This window comes from Gossypium raimondii, chromosome 9 (genome assembly GCF_025698545.1).
Source record: "Gossypium raimondii isolate GPD5lz chromosome 9, ASM2569854v1, whole genome shotgun sequence".
Classification (NCBI taxonomy): domain Eukaryota; kingdom Viridiplantae; phylum Streptophyta; class Magnoliopsida; order Malvales; family Malvaceae; genus Gossypium; species Gossypium raimondii.
The window spans coordinates 48,813,953-48,836,133 of record NC_068573.1 but is presented as its reverse complement, the minus strand read 5'-3'; the positions used below and the strand labels follow the sequence as shown (position 1 = coordinate 48,836,133).

General features: G+C 30.6%; 4 protein-coding genes across 5 annotated transcripts; 3 read left to right on the top strand and 1 right to left on the bottom strand.

Annotated features, from left to right (window-relative positions):
• Positions 1 to 5,865: 5,865 nt before the first annotated feature.
• On the top strand, positions 5,866 to 9,391 carry LOC105800698 (probable protein phosphatase 2C 42). Of its 2 annotated transcripts, none has more exons than XM_012631968.2 (4): positions 5,866 to 6,601; positions 7,391 to 7,761; positions 8,361 to 8,597; positions 8,926 to 9,391. In XM_012631968.2, exons 1-4 carry the CDS (start codon positions 6,268 to 6,270, stop codon positions 9,139 to 9,141), a joined length of 1,158 nt encoding a protein of 385 aa, XP_012487422.1. In that variant the 5' UTR covers positions 5,866 to 6,267; the 3' UTR covers positions 9,142 to 9,391. The 2 variants fall into 2 exon arrangements, with proteins under 2 accessions (XP_012487422.1, XP_012487424.1); XM_012631970.2 differs by having other exon boundaries at positions 6,390 to 6,601; positions 7,330 to 7,761.
• A 2,872-nt stretch (positions 9,392 to 12,263) lies between these two features.
• LOC105800697 (calcium-binding protein CP1) lies at positions 12,264 to 13,262 on the top strand. Its single transcript, XM_012631967.2, has one exon. It carries the CDS (start codon positions 12,327 to 12,329, stop codon positions 12,819 to 12,821), a length of 495 nt encoding a protein of 164 aa, XP_012487421.1. The 5' UTR covers positions 12,264 to 12,326; the 3' UTR covers positions 12,822 to 13,262.
• A 1,172-nt stretch (positions 13,263 to 14,434) lies between these two features.
• Positions 14,435 to 15,457, bottom strand: LOC105797995 (uncharacterized). Its single transcript, XM_012627854.2, has 2 exons — positions 14,647 to 15,457; positions 14,435 to 14,551 (listed from the first exon to the last, which is right to left on the bottom strand). The coding sequence occupies exons 1-2, from the start codon at positions 15,446 to 15,448 to the stop codon at positions 14,481 to 14,483; spliced, it is 873 nt and encodes a 290-aa protein (XP_012483308.1). The 5' UTR covers positions 15,449 to 15,457; the 3' UTR covers positions 14,435 to 14,480.
• Positions 15,458 to 17,158: 1,701 nt separating this feature from the next.
• LOC105800693 (uncharacterized) lies at positions 17,159 to 21,094 on the top strand. Its single transcript, XM_012631963.2, has 11 exons — positions 17,159 to 17,476; positions 17,721 to 17,828; positions 17,921 to 18,075; positions 18,161 to 18,254; positions 18,592 to 18,662; positions 18,737 to 18,843; positions 19,336 to 19,457; positions 19,781 to 19,869; positions 19,965 to 20,024; positions 20,450 to 20,554; positions 20,678 to 21,094. Exons 1-11 carry the CDS (start codon positions 17,329 to 17,331, stop codon positions 20,792 to 20,794), a joined length of 1,176 nt encoding a protein of 391 aa, XP_012487417.1. The 5' UTR covers positions 17,159 to 17,328; the 3' UTR covers positions 20,795 to 21,094.
• The last annotated feature ends 1,087 nt before the right edge of the window (positions 21,095 to 22,181 follow it).

Genomic DNA, 22,181 nt, shown 5'->3' with positions numbered 1-22,181 from the left:
GATCGAAAAAGTCACTAGCTCTATCAGATCGTAAAACTTCTAAAAGTTATGTAGGAGTTTACTCACACATCAACTTCCCTATCAGATATCATATTAGCTAAACAATCTGCAACTAAATTTCTCTCCTTTAGGGTATGTCTTATATGTTGTAAGGCCTAAATGATCCTCCTTATCAAAGCGGAATTCGAAACATCTGAAACCCTTCCTAAATTGCTTTAGCCACCTTTAGACTATCTGATTGGATCAACGTCCTATCACTCCCTCGTATGTGTAAAAGAATTACTTCACCCAAGATATTCCAAAGTTCAACATTAAAAGTTTTTTTAAATATTTTTTTCCAATATATATTAAGATTGGTCTTTTCCGTTAAAAGTTTCATTCATTTTTATTGTTAAAAATTGGTCATTGTATGTCAGAATAACGTACATGTCGCACGCCACATGAAATTGTCTAGCTACCCTGACAGTAATGTCGATTTTTAACGATAGAATTTGATGAATTTTTTAACAAAAAAAAGACTGATTTATTCTTTGATCTGGCTTAAAACAATTAATTTAGTAAATGAATAAAATGTAGTCTCACCTTTAAAATTTACTCTCTCTTTTTCAATAAGTACATAGTATAAAGTAGTAACATAAGTTTAAACCTAAGTTATTAAAAGAAACCAAAATCGACTTTAAAAAATTTAATCGGAAAAAAGAAATCCCTCGGCTTGTAATAGAAGAATAGGGCAACGGTCATGCCTTAAAATTTGAAATTTTTTCAATAAAAAGAAGGCAGAAACACCCAACAAGTTGCTTTGTTATTTAGCTAAAGCAACAACTTCTAGGACTTTCATAAACAAAGCCTACTTACTGTGGTCCTAGTTGGTGTTATTATTTACCATTTTAGTCCACTTACTTTAAAAATTCACCTCTTCATTATTTAACTATTTGTCCTTATACTTCAAAAGTAATTAACCTTAATTATAAGACACTTTTTCCACAAAAGAACTTGGAACTCATGCAGAAAATTTTGCAAATAGACTAGAATATCAAGCTTATTGACACTCATTTTTAGGGTTAATTGCACCTAATATTCTTAAAAAATTATTTGGATTTTAAATTGGTTTCTAAACTTTAAATCATTATAATTGAGTTCTCTCAAAGTATCGGTATTGTATCAATTAGATTCTTCTATCAATTTAGTTGTTAAATGCCAATTTGGACTTGACATGAAGCATACTTGAATTACATGGATCAAATTATAAATACGTATAAACCTATCCGCATGAATGTTTGGATTTGACATGTTAAAAAGAACAGAAAATGCCAACAAAATTCATGAGGGTTATCAATACATCAAATTTAAATTGTATCTGCAATAATTACATATGTGTTTATAATTTGATTCACGTGTTTTAAATTTGTTTGATTAAAATAAATTTTGGGAACTAATTTATAAATTTAACCATAATTTGAGGATGTCTTACGAAATTAACCCTAATTTTAAAACTAATGGAGGTTGATAATTCGCGGCTACCCCATGTGATACATGCTTCTGAGTTTTGAAGGTCACGTGAACTATAAAGGTCACAAGAACATCGCCCTAAATTGCCAAGAAAGAGGTTTAATTTTAAATTCCATCCCTTTACTTTATCAATATTAAGTAAGTCAGTCCCTTAAATTTATTGAAATTTAGTCCTTGTATTTTATGAATGATGTGTTTGGCAAAGAAAAAAACCACATAGCCGTATATTACACATATTACACACGTCCTTTTACACTAAAGATACGTATTCTTGGAGAACATTATTATACATATAGATTTTCGAGTCCCGTCATATATTGTTGACATATGTAAATTTTAGTATAATCTGTCGATTTTAATCTATATTATTCTAGTTCTTAGTTTATTTGTTTGGTAATATTTTGAATTTATTATGTGGTTACTAGAACATAATATTTGAGCTTGTTGAGCACCTGGTACGATAGAGGGTCGACCGAGCAGTGGTGCCTCAAAAAATTGGCGATCCTCTAGGTCTGCTCTCGATCCAAGTGTTGTTCCTGATGAAAAAAAACCATTTGAGCATTATATTGAGACCTCATGTCTTTATCGAGGCGGTCAAGTTCCTGTCGGATCCTTTGATGGTGACGTGTCGATTTGTTCACTTAATTGATATAATGATATGATGTTTTCAAAATTTAATTAGAATATTTCAAAGTTCGAGGACTAATTTAGAATGTGAATCATTGTTTGAGAACCGTGTTATAATTACACCCAAGGTACGTAGATTACGTATGAAAAACACATGCTTCTGAGTTTTGTAGGTCACGTGAATTATGAAGGTAAACTACCAAAGAAGGTATAATTATGACTATCATCCTTGTACTTTTCTACTTTAAGAAAATTGAGATGTCAGTCCCTCTACTTTAGTTTATTAGAATTTCGTTTATTTTACGAAAACTGTAAAGTTAGTCCAATAGAGTAACACTGATAAAACTTGATGCTAAATCACTAACTTAGAAATCAACAGTCCAGTCATTCATATAAATGGAATCAGTAAAAATCAATAGTTCAACAAATTATGTAAAACAAATTAGCAAAAAAAGAGTCCAAATCATGTGTTCAATAAAAATGGACTAAGTTATTATATTTTTAAATTTTTATATATAATTTTAGATAATTTTTAAAATCAAGACTAAATTGATTGAATATGTAAACATTAAGGGCTCAATTTATTATATCAATCAAAATCATCTACAGTTGACTTAAAACATTAAATTTTGTGATTAATTACCCTTAATTGCTCACTTTGAAATCGACAATAATTAAATTTATTTCGATTTTAAGATGAACCAATTTGCTAAATATAACCATTTAAGGGGACTAGAGAGGCGTTTTTACCTATTATATTTAATCCTCTACTGAGTATGTTTAATCTGAACTAATCCGGATTCTGCTATTAGAATTTTTAAATTTCTTAAAATATTCATATTTAATATATGAATGCGAGAATATTTTCTTTAAACATTTTGAAAAACATAAAGAATTTGAGTATATTTATATCCAATTTATATTATTCAACTTCAAATCTAAATAATATAAATCGAGACTGGTCAAGTCGATTTAATCTTAACAAATAAGAATATATTTTAATTAAATAAATCAGATTAATTTTGATTTGAGTTAATTCTCATTTAAAATACTTTTAGTTATTTTGTTTTGGGTTAATTTTGAGTATAGTTTTTTTCCTGTTTGAATAAACTCTAGACCCGAGTCGTTTAAGATTTAGGTTATTCAGACTTGATCATTATAAATTTAAATTATTTTGACTTTCGATCACTTCATATTTAAACTATTTTGAATTACTTATTTAAATTATTTTAAGTTTAAATCCTTAGAGCCACTCTATGTTCAAATTGTTTTGAATTTAGATCGCTTACGGTTAAAATGGGTTCGAGTTTAAATTAATTCGGGTTATAATTGGAGAAACAAACCGGGACGGCTCAAAATTAACACACACGAAACCGCGTTCTTGCCGAAAGTTTCCCACGCGTTTTGGTATCATTGGAATAGATCTTCTCACATGCACGCGTTTAGTCTTCCCAGCACGTAATATATATGGTAAATTCTACTATCAGTCCCTGTAATATGCTAATGTTGTGAATTTAGTTCTTATATTTGGTTTGGTCAATTTTAGTCCATGTACTTTTTGAATCGGTCAATTATAGTCCTTGAAAATTTTGAACTTTAATATTTTAATATTGATTCAAAGGGTAGCATTTAAATTTATTTGGTTAAAGTATGCTTTTAATTATGCGTAAAGTTGTAAGTTTAATATATGTTTTTATTTGATTATTTTAATACTTATAATTTTCAATTTAAAATTTTAGTCATGACATAAAAGAAAGTCATTAAATCCTTTAACTGACCTTTTTATGATTAATACACAAAAATAATATACCGACATAATATTACACATGTGATCATATGTCTATCATACGAGATATTAAAAATAAAATAACGGCTACCATTTGCTCATGATTAGAATTTCGAAAATTGAAAACTACAGCTATTGAAAACGACCAGTATATAGTTTTTTTTTTTGTAAAAATTGTCGATTTCATATCATTTTAGCCCAATAAGAACATGGCATGTGCCATGTTTTTATAGGACGTTACACACTTTTTAGGAAAATATAAGACAAAACTGATGGTACTTTTAATTTAAAAAAACACTTTAGTTACCTTAGTTAAAAAATGGTATAATTAAAGGGTTAATTTTATAGTTAAGCCCTTGATAATGTATACAGGACATGTTAGGTATCTTAATTACATGAAAACTCGTTCCTCAAAAGTACCAAATTAGAGGTAGCTCTATTTAATATTCTTATAGTTTGGTCCATTTTAATAGACTTGTACCATAAAAGATTGATCTTAGGTATGTGCAAGCTCAAAGTTAAAATTGAATTAATTCGATTAATCGAATGATGATCGAAATTAATTCGATCAAAAATTTGTTAGATTTTTAAAAATTTTGATTATTATTTAACTCGATCTAAAATTGATTAATTAATTGAATCAATTACTTAATTAAAATTAATAATATATATAAGCTCTAAGGACTCAAGAAAATTAAATCCAAACTATATACGATAGCGAGACAAAGAAAAAAAAGTTGAAATAAAATGTAGAATATCTAAAATTAACAATAACAAAACTCAAAACCTCTTACCTTGTCATTCTAGTTCGGTTAAATCGAAAACCGAGCAAATTAAACGAATTTAATTCAATCTGATTATTTATTTTCTCAAAATTTGATTCAATCAACAGTTAAGTATTTTAAAATTTTAATTAATTCAATTAATTGAATCCGTCATTTCAACACCATACTCTAGATAAAGATTAATTGAATCCGTCGTACTTTAGAGAAAGATGTTACAAATTTGCATGAATTAATATTTAATAATTGTAAAACTTATTTGAATTTAATGATAAGATTATATAATATTAATCAAACTTACTCAAAGCAAAATTGATTAAAGAAAAAAGAACCATATTTAAACATAACACGTAATTTTAACTAAATAAAAATTTAAAAATATTTGCATCAAATTGCTGATATTAAATATTTATATTTGTTTCAAAAGCATTGTTTCTCTCCTTTGTTGGTATTTATGAAAAACCTCTAAATGTGTTTGTTTTTGAAGTATTTCTTCGAATTTGGTCTCGATTTGATTCGTTTAGTAGTAGATTTTAGCATGAGGATTTAATTAAAATTTTCAAAAGCTTTGAAGATTGAATGATAATTGATAAAAAAAAATTCGAGTTTTGCTCTTTACAAGGAGCGAGTCTCAAAGAGCTAGCAAGAGCTTGGCTCCTTTAAAATAGGAAAATTAAGCTTTAACCCTTTAAAAATTTTAAAATTATAAATTAATACATAATAAAATTTATATTTCTACTCTTTTAAAATGAAAAATTGTGATTTAGTCCTGTTAGAAATTATAAAATTTTAATTTTCAAACAAAATTATAATGGGTCCAAAATAATTTCTTAAGTCTTCACTTGGTTATTTTAGGTTGTTATAACCGTTGGCTATGCTTGAAAATATTTATTTCGAAATATAAATATTATAATTAAAAAAGTTAGTAAAAAATCTACTTGACTTCAAAGTGGAAGGTGCAAGCAAAGTGAAATAAAATCTTTAACTTAATAATTAAATATTTCTTATTCTCCATTTTAGAAATAAAACATGTTTTGAATGCTGAATTTAGTAATAATTAGTATGAACAGAGTAGATTAAATTTCAATAATTTGATTCTGTAGAAACATAGAAATTTACTTTAAGAATTCAAAATGTTTGGTTTTTAAAGAAAAAACAAAAGAAGCCTACAAATATGAATAAACAAGAAAACTGAAAAAAACAAAGAAAAAACTACAATAAAGAGCTTGAAAAATAACACCCCAAAAAAGAAAACCACCCAAGACCACCGACACCTCCGCCGATCATCCACCGCCGACCACCACTACTTCCATTCACTTCCCAACTGGAAAGATCTTTGGGTTTTATTTTTAAATGTGTTTTTTAATTTCAATTAATCATCATATCATTCTTTGATTCCTCAGTTTTAGGGAATTTTTGGGGTCTTTAAAAAGACCAAAAAGGGGTTCATTTTTAAAAAAAGCTTAGATCAAATCTTAAAAAAATGGGGATTATTCGGTGGATTTAGGATTTTGAGGGGGCTTTTGGGTTTTGTAAGGGTTTTTTTTTAATGAGAGATGTCTGATGCTTCAGGGATTAATGAATCTGCTCTCGGTTTGTTGGAACCCATTTGGGCATGAAGTAGAAAGTCACGAAACAAACGGCGTCCTTGGCGGCGGCGATGGCGGTGGTAGTGGTGGCTCAAGGGAAGGTAAAGATGGGTTGCTTTGGTTTCGTGATATAGGGAAATATGGGTCCGGTGAATTTTCCATGGCCGTGATCCAAGCAAACCAAGTGCTCGAGGACCAAAGCCAGATCGAGTCCGGCCAATTTGGTACCTTCGTTGGGATCTATGACGGACACGGCGGCCCTGAGGCGGCGCGTTACGTTTGCGATAACTTGTTCAGCCACTTTCGAGGTCCGTCCTTTTTCATGGATCTAAAATTTTTGCCCACAATTCCACTTACAAAAAAATAAAAAATTTCAATTTCCAGGGTTCTGCTATTCGGTACATGTGAACTGTATAGTATTAATTTTCATCCATTTATTTTTATTTTTTTTAAGAAATTTGACTTTTGATTGGTGGTTTTATTGAATTTAGAAATTTTAGTATCCAATAAGATTACAATTTAATTGAACTTGAGTGTGATTATTGGATACTTGTATAGTTCTGATAAGGTTATATTTCGAGAATCTTACGAAGATCATACCGAAGAATCGGAGTAATGTAGCTTTAAATGGTCTTAACTCTTAAGTTCATTTGTTGATCTTTGTGGCTATATGACATGCATGATGTTGAATGGTATGGAAGCCCCTGAATTGGGAGTTAGAATGCATTCTATCCCTCTATTTAAAAAATGACAAATTGGTCCCTATACGTTAGATTAAAGAGTAAATTGGTCCTAAATTAGTCCCTATACGTTAGATTATAGAACAAATTGGTCATTTTTTTAAAAAATTTCATCCTTTGTACTTTGAAAAACTAGCATGCCTGACAGAATAACCAAGCCGTGATACATGGCATGTCATGTGTACCTCTTGCTAATGTACAAGAGCTAATTTGCCTATTTTTTGACTATAGAGGCCAAAATGCAATCTGACTTTTAATACAAGGGCCTTCATGAAACTTTAGTTTTGAGTTTTCAGGATAGACGGATCTTAGTGCGGCATTGCGTTGTTGGTATTGTTAAGCTTTGTGTTTATGCAGCCATGACAGCCGAATCAGAAGGAGCTGTCACTGCTGAGACCATTCAAAGAGCTTTTCGACAAACTGAAGAAGGGTTTACGGCCCTTGTGTCGGAGTTATGGAGTACTCGACCAAATATGGCAACGGTCGGGACGTGCTGTCTGGTTGGGGTAATATATCAGCAAACACTTTTTATTGCAAATCTCGGTGATTCACGCGTTGTGCTCGGCAAGAAAGTTGGCAACACCGGAGGAATGGCTGCTATGCAGTTGTCAACTGAACACAATGCTAATATCGAGGCTATTAGACATGAACTTAAGGAATTACACCCGACTGATCCGCATATTGTTGTTCTCAAGCACGGAGTTTGGAGAGTAAAGGGCATTATTCAGGTTATAATATACACGCTTCTTATCTTCTGAAATTGAGTGTATTAATGGTAAAAGCACTATGGTGGTCCTTGTACTAAGAGTAGGATCGTATTTTGCCTCTCTACTCAAAAAATGGGTTAATTAATCCCTGTAAATTAGATTAAAGAGCAAACTAGTCTTGTTAAAAATTTCATCCACTTCTACTGTTAAAAATCAATCTTTTTTGTCAGAATGAGGTATTTGTGGCATGTCATGTTTAAATGTTTGGTTATTCCGTTAATCACGCTAGTTTTTAATAATAGAAATGGATGAAATTTTTAATAGAAATGATCAATTTGCTCTTTAAACTAATGAACAGGGATTAAGTTACTTATCTTTTAGTAAAAGGGGTAAAATGCAATTTAGCTCCTAGTATAAGGGCCTCCATGGTACTTTTACTGCATATTAATGCACGTATACATCCTTCAATTTTAATCTTTCCCGTGTTTTGAAAGCTTCATTATCTGTGGAAACCGGCAAAATTGGCCTAGGTGTCATTTGTCGTATTTCTTTTATCATTTATGTCCGTTGTTCATTAATCACTGAACATATCTTCAATTCCGTGATTGTATGTGGTGCAGGTTTCTAGGTCGATAGGTGATGTTTATATGAAACACGCACAGTATAACAGGGAACCGATTAATGCAAAATTCAGGCTTCCTGAACCAATGAATATGCCGATATTAAGTGCCAATCCAACTATTATTTCCCATGCTCTCCACCCAAACGATTCTTTCCTTATATTTGCTTCTGACGGTCTATGGGAACACTTGAGCAACGAAAAAGCCGTGGCTATTGTCCATAGTCATCCACGTGCGGTAAGATTCTGTCCTTATTTCCATGTTTTTCGAATACATAAATTCTCGCATCAAAGCTTGTGTTTTCACACTGTTTGCTGTTAGGGATTAGATGGCCTCCAAATTTGAAACTCAATATAGGTGTCTTCTGGTTGGTGACGATATAGAACTTCAGGTTTCTGATCATTTTTGTAACCTATCCGCTTTTTCCGAGTCTTTGAACTGTTTTATATCGGTCATTGGTTGACAACATGTTGTTAGCTCCCCCTTAGTGTGTTAGCATTTGCGGTTTCTGTTTCGTGCAATCAGCTGGTCGTATTACTGTGCTCACATGTCTCTACGAATGCAGGGCAGTGCGAAAAGGCTAGTCAAGGCTGCCCTACAAGAAGCAGCGAGAAAACGAGAAATGAGATATTCGGATCTTCGTAAGATCGACAAGAAGGTTCGACGCCATTTTCACGACGATATAACTGTTATTGTGTTATTCTTTAATCACGATCTTATCTCCAGAGGTGCCGTTCAAGACCCTCCGGTATCGATTCGAAGTGCATTAGAACACAATTAAATTCATATGGCCGAATAGATTTCTACTTCGTCCGGTTCCCCCGCCCCCCCTACATACACATGAAACTGTACCAACGGACGACCATTCCCCGATCCACCGGCTCGTATACTGATTATAGGGAGAGAATTCACATCTGTAAAATGATTAAAAAAAGTGTGACCAACATTTACTGCAATAACTTTGTTAACTCATCAGTGTATAATCTAATTGAATGCTTGTGGTATTTGCATTTGATCGCATTTCATGATAACTTTTGGTGAGAGGTCCCTGGAATTTGATCAAATTAACCCTTCTATTATTAAATAACTCAATCAAATAAGGTTAAATTGAAACAAAATTTAAACTTATTTGGTTCTTTTTAATAGTATACGCTGGTATAAGAGAAGATTGCCCGTGTCAGCGATTTGGATCCGAGACTTAATATAATTATTAATTTATGATTTAAGTCTTGAATTATATATTTTTCTTGTTTTCATAATTAAAATTTCTTTTATAATTAGAACACGCCATTGGGCGCTTCTTTATAAATGTCATTTGATGATGTAACATATTTAAAGAATATTTATGCATATACAAATTCATAAAAATTAAAATATATATAGATTATAATATATATTTCATATAAAATAAAATATTAGAAAAGCATTATATTAAAATAAAAAAATTAAAAGGAAATTTTTAGAAATATTAATTCTTAAAATTCTAAAATATATATTCTTAAAATTCATAAAAGTTTAAAAGAAATTAAAAGAAGTAGTTAAATATTTAGAGAATAAAAAATTCAAAAGATATATATATTTTCCGGTAACAAAGTTATATTCTAGAAAAATTCTTAATTTTTTAAAAAACTTGAAAATTTAATAATATATAATATTTTAAAACAACTCTAAAATTCAAATTAAAAGTAAAATTTAATAATGAATCAATGGTTAACATTCACATCATTAAAAAGGATATACACGGTGCACTCAGTAGCTGGATACGTGTGTTGGTTTTTTCAACTCCGTCAACTTTTAAATTAAAATTAATTAAAATTTTTTAAAAAGAGAGAGTATAATTTAAAAATCAGAACGTGACTTAAGCTTACATTTAAATATTCTTATTTAGAATTTTGATAATTGACACACAAAAAAAAACAAAATGTAAATTAAATATGATCACCTACATGTCAAATCTTTTAAAAAATATATAATAATTTAAACAAGATTTTTCTTTTACAATATTTAGAATTACTCAAAACTCCTCTTCAATCTATAAATTGGAGAATAATACACTTCAATAAACTCAATTCACGTCTTTCTGAATTGACAACAAATTAAACTAAACACGTTTTTGAAATTTATATAAAATATGTATTAACAAATATAAAAATTATATCGTCATTTTCATATGGGAATCGTAGCAAGTTTGATAACTTGGTTATCAAGTAAGCCGTGTTGACTCTCCATTACATTTTGTTTTTACATTAAAAACAATATTGACTATCAGAATGTACTTTATTTTAAAATAATTTATATAAAAATAACCCTAAAAAATATAGTGGTGTTAGAATTTGGTGGGATTGATTAAATCAATTGAATCTAAATTTGATGATATAAGTAAAAGTCGAAAACCAAAATAAAAAAAACTAATAATTAAACCAATTTTATAATTTCTTGTAAACATTTTTATTTAAATATTGTGAATGTGAAGTCATGAATTTTGTTTCAAGATCAAAATTTATGTTAGAGGGTCATATTTAATTTTCTTTTTTTTTAAAAAAAAATTAGGGGAAGAGAGATGAATTATAAAATATTGAGAATTAAAATGTAATTTTATTATTATATTAGCTTATAATTTTATAAACATTTAAAGGGGTCAATAAGAAATCTACCAATTTTTAGGGGGTGAATGACACTGCTGCCTCCTTGTCTCTTTCTCTGCTTACCTGCTCTAACTACGCTTGGGAATTATTGATCGCACATCCTCGATTGTCAATTTTTTTCTTAAAAAAAAAAGTCTAAATTTTGTATTATTTGTTAAAAAGAAAGAAAAAAAAATCTAAGAATCTTCTCGACTCTTTACAAATTGAGGGGCTCAAAACTCTTAAATAATAGAAGGCCAGAAATGAACACTATAAATCCCCCACGTGACCTATGACCCCAACCTACCACTCAAAACTCCATAAAAGAAAATCCATCTAAACCTAAAGAAATAATATGAGATAATTTTACTATAACTCCCCAAATCATGCTTCATCTTTCAAATTAGTCCCTAAATTTTAAAGTGTTCCGATTGAATCCTCAAAGTATCCGTACTAATTCGTAATAATCAGGTCCTACGATCAACCTAAAGTCAACTTGGTCCTTACATGACAGCTAGGACTTGAAACGAAACATTTTTAAAGCATGAGAATCAAATTTTAAATATGTATATACTTATTTTATGGATAATTTAGTTTTGATATGTTAAAATAAAAAAGAAATTGTTATTAAAATTTAAGAGGTTAATTCTTAAAATGTCAAATCTAAGGTGTCCATGCAATAAGATCGTACTATTTAAGACTTAATTCACGTGTTTTAAATACACTTAATCGATTGATATAATATTGATTTTACAAACTCCGCTTCACTAACAATATATCAAATTATTTTAATAATTTATATATTTTGTTAAAATATATTCAAGTTGTTGTACTCTTCGTACATTTAGGATTTAACCTCTATTTTTATTTCCAAAAATTAATTATCTCCTTTTCAATTTAAAAATCTAAGTTCAATTGTTAATACCAAGTAAAATAAAAAAACACTAATTTTGTAACCATGTGAAAATATTACATTGTAATGGATTAGAATTAAAAAAAAAGAAGTATAAGGATGTTAACAATCAGAAATTTATTTTTAAATTAAAAAAATAGAGGAATTGGACTAAATTTTAAATTTACGAAAATTACAGAGACTTCAAACAAAATTTAACCTGTACTTTTATGTCATAACGTCACTCCATACGAATGATCGAATTGGCAAAAATCCTAGGTGGCATCTTCCCAAAAAAAACCCGTGTGTTGACAATTCTAAAAGAATCTCCAATTTTACGGGGGTCCCACTTTCGTCCCTCTATAAATAGGGCTTGAAAATCAAAGCCAAATTGTTCAAGTTATTTGCCAGTAATCAAACCCTTCCCCCCCAAAAAAACAAAACAAAAAAATGTGTCCGTCGGAAAGAAACTTGAGACGGCCGGAAAATCGAGTTCCGACACCGGAAACCGATTTCAGATCGGCGTTCGAGGTACTCGACGCGGATCGCGACGGGAAGATAAGCAGAGACGATTTAAGAAGATTTTACGCCGGATTTTCATACGGTTCCGAAGATGCCGACGAAATGATCGGGACGATGATTTCGTTAGCGGATTTAAACAGCGACGGATTCGTGGAGTACGACGAGTTCGAACGCGTTTTAGGGGGGTATAATAACAGAAAGAAGGTTTCAAGTTACGGTGTAATGGAAGATGTTTTCAAGGTTATGGATAAAGATGGAGATGGAAGATTAAGCCACGAAGATTTGAAAAGTTATATGAACTGGGCTGGGTTTTCGGCTTCCGATGAAGATATTAAAGCGATGATTAGATTGGGCGGTGGTGATGATAAAGGTGTTTGTTTTGATGGTCTGCTTAAGATTTTAGCTGTTGATTTTTCTGGCTAATTTTAGAGTTTTTTTGGTGATTGAAATGATGAATCAAAATTCAAATCAATAATTGTTGAAAAAAAAAAAAGCTAAGAATGTGTCTTTGTTCATCATTTCTCTTCTGCAAAAAATGTAAGATAACTTTTTTTTAATGCAAAAAAAAAAAAGCCCCTTGAAAATAATGTGTGAACCCGTGATAGCCTGGTAATTAAGGTGTTTATCTTTCCAGACGTGAGTTTATGAATCCGTGATAGCCTCATAATTAAGGTGTTTATCTTTCTAGATGTGAGTTTGTAAACCCGTGATAGCTTGGTAATTAAGGTGTTTATCTTTCGAGATGTGGGTTAAATTTAAGTAACGCTAATCGGGTTAGTTTTAGGAATTTTCCATTCACTTGTAATTCAACAAAAAGACAAAAAAGATTATGACTTTAATGTTTAAACTTTTCATTCATCCGCACTTGAAGATATCATTTTCATCTCATTTAATTTGAAAATTTATGTCGTTTTTATTTTCAAATTTTTAGGTTAAATTCTGCTATCTGTCCTTGTCCTTTGTAAAATTGTCTATTTAATCCCTCTACTTTTATTTGGTCATTTTAAGTTCCTGAATTTTTTAAATTTTAAAATTTTCGGTTATCATCAAATAATAACTGCTAAATTCATTAAGCTCTGTTTTTCTAAAATTTGACGCACCAAACATATTATTATATGAATAATGTCATGCCAATTTGTCATTTATGTTGTGACTATAAGCATAGTACAATACGAGTAATTGAATTTAACCAACAGATTTATCTGTTACTATTGGAGTCAAGACTAATGACTAAAATTGACCAATTAAAAAAGTAAAGGGACTTCAATTGATAAAATAAAAATACGGGACTAATTACAGAATTTAACCATTTTCATTTTAAGAGTAATTGAACAAAAAAACTAAAATATTAAAGTCAATAATTCCAAGATTCTTTTTCGCATTTCTTGTTGGCCTCTCACTGGATGACTTGTGGACGAGAACTCAGAAGAATATATTCTATAAAGATAACAAAAGAATAAAATAATAAAACCTATCAAGTTATTTGTATTTAGGATAAACTATAAAAATAGTCATTTTTGTTTGTCTCGGATTATATTTTAGTTCACTTATATTTGAAATATTACTTTTTAGTCACGTTATTATTTTGTTACGAAGTAGTCATTCTACCATTAAGCTCCGTTACTTCCCTAATGACGGTCCTATGTGGCAGTCCAAATGGATTTTAAATGCTAATTTAGATGTCATACGTGACAGTCCAAATTAAATTTATTTAATTAAAAGCCTATTTTCATCCCAACAACTGGACATCCAAGTTGGTTACATCATTAAATTCAACAATTGGAATTTTAAAATATTAATCAATAAAAATTTATTGAAGTATATAAAACTTTTTGGTAAAAAGCCTCTCTTGTCTTTCTTAATTTGAAAATTGAACATTAATTGTTAACTTTCAAAATTAACACGGATTAAATTGTTTCAACTTTTTGTGAGGGATTAATTTGCTCAATTTATAAATTAAGAGGGTCTAGAGAGATATTTTTACCAAACTTTTTACACTAATGTAAGTATTTAAAAACCCTTTTTGTGAGTACATCCAAATTTCATTTAATAATAACTAATACTTCTTTAGCAACTGGGGATCTAAACTTCAACTTCTTCGGTTGTTTTTGCTTCTTTTGCCAACTTCTCTCCCTTCACAGTGTCTGGTTCTTCTGGAAACATACAAACATTAAGGACTTAAATTCAATCAGTGAATCCATTAAAAAAGTAATAAAATGCCATCTTCAGTTAATAATTATCACAATACCATTTGCACTTCCTTCTCTTGCATCATCTTCGTCTAGTTGCTTGTCCTCCAAGGTATCATCTCCTTTAGTTTCTTCACCAAATGTCATCTTCTCATTACCCTCATTTTGCTCTGCATTTTCAGTTATGCCATTTTCATTATCTACAATAGCTTCAGAGTTGTCTGCAATGGAATCTTCCCCTTCCTCTTTCGTTGAGGAGCTCATGTTTTCATCGGGTTCGCTTGTTTCTTCAATGGGTTCCTTCGATTCTAAGCTATCGATCACACCGTTTCCATCAACAATAATCTCGGAATCGTCTACAACGGAATCTTGTACGACACCTTTGCCATCTTCTTCAATTAACAACAAGCTCATGTTTCCATCAACTTGGCTTGTTTCGAGTTCGACTACACTGTTTCCATCAACGACAACCTTGGAATCGTCCGCTATAGAATCTTGTTCGACAATCTCGCCTTCCTCTTTCCTTAACGAGCTAGTTTTTCTATCAAGTTCACTTGCTTCGCCCGAATTTTCACCACCCATCGTGTTTTCGACCGCGTCGCATTCCGTTTCACCGCAGCCCGTTTCCATATCTCCGTTTCTCTTCTCTGTTTTTACCCTCTTGAATTCTTCTTTCGAATTCTTCCTACTAACAACAATTTTACCCTCCTCTTCCATTAATGAGGTAGCATTTCTTTCAAGTAATTTACTTGATTCTCCGATGCCGATTTCCGGAGTTTTGCCCTTCCTCGACCCGACTATCGAATTTTTACGGCTGATCGTGTTTTCAATCGCGACGTGTTTCGATTTACCGCAACCCATTTCTGCTTATTCCGATTTTAGACAACAGAACCACACTGCTACCCTTTTTAAAACAGGGAAAAGAAAACATAACAGTAATTTACTTCTTAATTACAGTTTTTATTTATTTATTTGAAAACGACCTTTATGTTAATGGAACAAAAGAAGCAATGGTTGTTATTAAATAGCTTTAACTAATTAACTGAATTCAACGAGAGGATGTTCGATGATATTGCTTGTTTTACATTAGTTTTGAACTGGTTTGGCCGGAACTTCAAACTAGTTATAACCACCTCGTTTTATAAGCATTGTTTCGGATCCTGAAATCTGTTTTTTTTTTCCTTTGTCATTTTATTAGGACGGAATTTGAGATTTAATCCCTTTAATTTAGGATTATTTAATTATTCTAATTTTATAATGTTATCAATAAGTTAGTTGATGCCCTTAAATTGATGAAGAGAATTTTTTAAAATTCACATATTTTTATATCGTCAACACATGTTGATTAAAATTTCAAGCTATCCAAACCACAATAATTAAAAATTGAATTTAATATAATATTGTAAAAATACACAACTTAAATAAAGTCAAATTAAACTCAAATGGTTAGATATTAAATTTTAGCATAATAAAGAGAATAAAACCATAATTAAATAGTATGTTAGTAAATAAAATAGCTTACCTCGTATTATATTTTAGTTATTTATATTTGAAATGTTATGTTTTAGTCACTTACATTATCGTTTTGTTACGAAGTAGCCACTTTACCGTTAAGCTCTGTTACCTCCCTAACAGCAATCCTGCGTGGCAGTCTAAATGGGTTTTAAATGCCATCTTGGATGTCCAACTGGAATGAGAATAGCTTTCTCAGTCAAATGGAAAAAGAAAACAAAAATAAAAAGAGACGAACGGTTTTTCTTTTCCAGCTCAAGGTGTAATCAATTTAAAGTTTTCAATTAATTAAATTTATTTATTCTCATCCTAGTTGGACATTCAAGTTGACATTTAAAACCCATTTGGACTGCCACATAAGATTACCGTTACGGAGGTAACGGTAGAGTGACCACTTCGTATCAAAATGATAACATAAGTGACTAAAACCTAACATTTCAAACATAAGTGATTAAAATATAATCCGAAGATAAACAAAAGTGACTATTCTTATAGTATACCCTAAAATAAATTATTAAGCATGTCAATTTTTAAATAAACTTAGTAATATGTCAATATTACAAGCTTATAAATTGAAAGACTAATAATCAAGACTTGAACATCAATATTAATTAGTAATCACCTTTTCTTTGTGTTGGAGATGATATTATTGAGAGGAACAATTATAAACCACGAATAGATAATGATTTTTTAATTTCGCATAAAATGAATTACTATATTAAAAAGTTTAAGTCACATTGTCCTTTGAATTATGTATTTTTAAAATTTTGATATCTAAATTTTTATTCAATTGTGATGATTGAATTATTGTTTTCGTCCCATTTTATTAATAAAAAATTACCGGCGTCCAATAAAATTATCACACCTAGTACATTTTTATTGGTAATTTTGTAATTTTGAGCTAAATTGAGATAAAAATGATGTTACAAGTATAAAGTGGAAAAATTATTAAGTATCAAAATGAAAAAATAATATAGTTCAAGGGTTAAACCATGAATTATGCTTAAAAAAAGTGAAAGGTCCATAGAAGATCCATGGACCGCCACCCCAAGGAAGTAAATCCTTCCTTCTTCCCTAAAACCCTGAATCAGCCACTTCCAGAGAAAAGAAAAGAAAAACCCATACGAGTTTTCGTATATAAACCCGCCGAGTTAACCCGCTTCATTACCTGACTCAGCTACCACTCAGTCCCAACTCAAAAGAAAAGAAAACGAAAAATAGAAAGAAAGATGCAAGTCCTTTCGAACGCTCGCAATCTCGCTAGGGTTTTAGGATCTCGAACAATTATTTTCAATTCTAATCAACGTTACCTCTCATCTTTGATTCAATCTCCTTGCTCTTCTCTTCAATGCCAAATTCATAGTGACGCTTCCTCAGGTACCGTCAAAATCTCTGTGTTTTTTTTATTTACTTCGTTTGGATACTCAAATACATTAGGAAATGATTGTGGTTATTTAAATAATTTAATTTAATTTTGTTATTTTTTCCCTGTTCGTTTCAATGCTAATTGATTACGTTATTAGCTAAGTAGTAGAAAAACTCACTAGTTCTCGCCGAGAAAGAAGATAAACAATTCAATATTGTTTATGTATTTTTAATTTTTAGTTATTGAAATTTACAGGGATTAATGGAAGCTGTTCTTATCCAATGCCACTGCATTCAATTTATCCGATGATTTCAAGGACATTTTTTTCGACAGAAGCTGGAACAGTTAATAGCAATCCAACTGGTACTTGATTTGCTCTATCTTAGGTTAGTTTGATATCATGTCCGAAGCTTTTTGTTTTATGTTTAATGTTTGGATTGTGTTGTCGAATTCAGAGGCAGTTAAGGAGCTCTATGATGACATGCTTCAATCTGTAAATGTTAAGCGAACAATGCCTCCGAATGCTTCTCTATGGTCAATGATTGGAAACTGCAAAAATCGTGAAGATATTAAGCTTCTTTTCGATGTTCTCCAGAATCTACGAAGATTTGTATATTCCTTATCTTCGTTTCCCCTGTTTTGTTAGTTTTAAGCATTTGTTGTTTATGGATGTACTGTCTGGTTTTTGGTTGCAGCGATTATCGAACCTACGGATTCATTCAAATTTTAATTGCAATCTCTGCCAACAAGTTGCCAAGACTTGTGCTCGTGTGGGAGCCATTGATTTTGGTATGCCTTATTGTTCTTCATATCTTAAGCCTATATTAATTTAACTTGAGTGGGAGTTTGGCATGCTGATATGTGTCAAAGACCAATTTTTTTCAAAGTTTTTCTACACATTACGAAGGTTCTTGGATAGTGCTTCGGACATGGGTACTTAAGAAACCTGAAGAATCAGTTTGACCAAATTAGTCTTTTTATAGGCCTCGAACAGTTCTCTGTAGTTTTACTGTTAGTTCTTTATTACCAGTTAGCAGAAATTTATTTGTTATTTAAAATATATACATACTGCCTGGTTTATTTAATGTAATTATATGAATATGATTTAGCTTGAATGCTTATGCAGGAAAGAAAGCTTTGTGGCTGCACAATGTTTATGGACTGACTCCTAGTGTTGCATCTGCACATCATTTATTGGTATAATTGACTCATCAATCAAGTTGTTCAATTTTCAAATTCTTTTGTACGTATAATTAATTATTGGAGTGCAGTCGTATGCTAAGGCTCATAATGATGCTAAACTCATGGTGGAGGTAATGAGGCTTCTAAAAAGGAACAACTTACCGTTACAAGCTGGCACTGCAGATATCGTTTTCAGGTAAATCAGTCTTCAGTTATGTCACATGTTTCACTTTTGCATTGCTAAATGCCCTAAGAATTCCTGTTTTAATAACATTTTTTTCCCTATTCGCAATAAAATTTTAAGTCTATGAAAAATTTGACCTGGCATGAAAGACTCATTCTCTTTCAATTCAAGTTTGATCCTTGTCCTTTTTGCTCTCCTGCACTAGGACACTCAAGACAATCAAATCCGAGCTATTTGAATGTGATGTGTGTCTATATGACTTTGCAGTATTGGATATTTGTTCTTTGAATGAACAAGCTATATATTGGTACAAATAGATGACCTGCTATGCTTTTTCTGACTAATTTTCTAAAATATTCGATTTTGTGTTCCAATAAGTGCCCCAAACTTAACAGATTAGTTTTCGCAGTTGTTTTCTTTTTTTTTTTTTGGTTGAAGGGATGTGTAATTATTTTCATGCTTCTTTTAAGTTGATTTAATATTTATTTGGATTAAATGTTGCAGCATTTGTTACAATACAAATGATTGGGAGTTGATCTCTAAGTACTCGAAGAGGTTTATGAAGGCTGGTGTTAAACTACGACAGACTACATTTGACACTTGGATGGAATTTGCCATCCGAAGAGGTCTATAATCTCTGAGTTTTTAGTTCCTTTCTTTTGCATCTCTTTGGATCTTCTCTGTGATTTGCATTTCTTTTTAAAACTGTCTCACTTAGTGGTGATGGTCGGTAAGAATATATTCCGGTTTTTGACTTGTGACTACAAAGCTACTCAGCTTTCTGAATAGACTTAGATAATCTTTGGCAGTGAATTTCTAGCCCAGGGTTAGAAAATTAGGGGGCACCGATAAAGGGGGAGAGATAGAGAGAGAGAGATAAAGCGAGAGCCAGATGAATGATTTTCTTTTTCCTTGTACTTGCAATTGATCTATCATTTCTTGGTAATAGGAGACACTGAGTCACTGTGGAATATTGAGAAACTGCGATCTGAGTCAATGAAGCAGCTTTCTCTCACCACTGGTTTTGCTTGTGCCAAGGTACTTTTTGATTCTATGCCTGTATGGAAATTGATTTCAGTAAATAAAAGAACATGATATTTGATGACCTATACATGTTATTTCTGCATTTTCAGGCTTTACTACTAGAACGCAAGCCCGAGGATGCTGCAGCTCTTATCCAATCCCTTAATGAGGTAAATCCGGTATCATATCAAGTTATGCCTTCTTGTGGTTTATATTTAAGTCATCCTCCCATGGATTCTCCACCCGTATCGAGCATGCTGAGGTAGGGGAAAATAGAACAAAATGGAATTTAAAATAAAAAGGAAGATAATTGGTAAAAGTCTTATGGAGGCCTTTGTATTAGGAATCAAATTGCATTTTGCCCTGTTTACTCAAAAAATGAGCAAAATGGTCTTTTCTGTTAAAAATTTCATCCATTTCTACACTTAAAAACTGGCATTGTTAATAGAATAACCAGACAGTTACATGTGGCGTGCCCTCATAAGTTCATAAAAATTTAAAAATTTTTAGTATGATATTTTGAGCTTATTTTCTATGTGCCCTTGAATGTATTTTGGTCTTACAATGTTTATGAGATGAACTCTATTCATGACAGACTCTATCCGATAGAAGGAAGCAGAGCATTACAGTTGAAGTTGAAAAGCTGGTAAACGAATGGCCTTCAGAAGTTCTTAAACATCAAAAAGAGGAGGATAAGAAGGTAATAATTTTTAATTGTACCATCAATTCCCTCTTAAAATTGAAAACCTTGTCATTTCTTTCAGAATTGTGTACTGAAGAATCTAAAGCTAATAGTTGTCTTTCAATGAATCAATTTGGTCAGGCATTGGCTGCGTCTTTGAAATCAGATATTCCTACCATGGTTGCTAGTCTACTAAACATTGGTTTAGCGAGGGACGTAAAATTGGAAGACTTTACGAAAAACGAAATTCTATCGTAGGGCAGGGAAGATCGGAGTCAAAAAAAACTGGAACTATGGTACCTTTGTCTCAACAAAGCTTCCTTCAACAATGTTAAGACATTTCTGAGAATTGTTGTCACAAGGTAAACACTTTTTTTTTTTTTTATCACTTTAATGCTCAAGAAATCCTTTTGTTCATTTTATTTTACAAAATAAATTTTTGAACATTTTAAGATTCATGATTTATGTTTTAGTTAGGAATTAATTTCTATCAAATTTTAAACATGCGTACTTTATGGAAAATTTGGATCTAATGTATTAAAATAATAGTTTTTCCAAGTTTTATTGATTTTTTATTAATATGTCAAATCTAAATTGCTAACACAACTAAGCATATAAGTGTTTATAATTTGTTTTATTTTAGTGTTGAATTTACATTCAACACCTAAACTGATAGGTAATTAGGCTAAAGGAAAATTTTGATTGTTTAAAATGTTTTGAAATAGACCAATCTAAAGTTTAGTGGAATTAACTATTTTATTATTTCGATTAATAATATTATGAGTTAATTGCACTAAACATCTTCGGTTTATGATACTCACTTTAAATTGCTCTCTGAATTTTACATTCGTAAACTATTGATATTATATCAATCAAGCTTTTCTATTATTAAAACCATTCATTTAATCATTAAATGATACGTAAAATTTTATGCGACATAATGTAAAAGGAAAAGAAAATTTAAAAGAAAAGTAAAATATTATTGTATAATTTTTAAAATTGAATTTAAAAATGCAGTAAAACCAACAAACAAAAAAAATTGTGAAAAATTAATAATAAAGAGTTTTGGGTCCTACTCCAACTTGAATTAAGAAAGGATTAAGTTTTATCACATCACTTTCAAGCTTTTTCTTGATCTGCAAATCATCAATTAACATATTCAATACTTAGAAGATTAAATAAAAGATAACTAAATATCGTGATTTATTATTAATCAATAAAATAAATCCGTTGACTTCAGATTTTAATTACCTAACAACGTGACTTGGTCCGTTGGTCTTATCCAAAATGATATTTATGATTTTGACCAATTAATTCCATTGGGTAATATATTATTTTCGGACTCCTTGTATCATAAGAATTTGATTAAATTAACCTCTCTAATTATTAAATAGATCAATTTAGTCTTTTTACTGTTAAAAAAAAAGCAGATAAGTCCAAATTGGAATAGAGTTGATATCTTTAAAGTTTTTACCATTTTGTAAATGAAATCTTCTGCTTGTAATTGAACTGCAATTGAAAAGAATAATTTTGAAGACATTTTTTATACAGTAAATGTTAACTCCGTTACAGTTTAGACTTATTTGATTATTTTCAATTGTATAGGGACTAAACTGATCCGGCCTCTTTTATACAGGGACCTCCG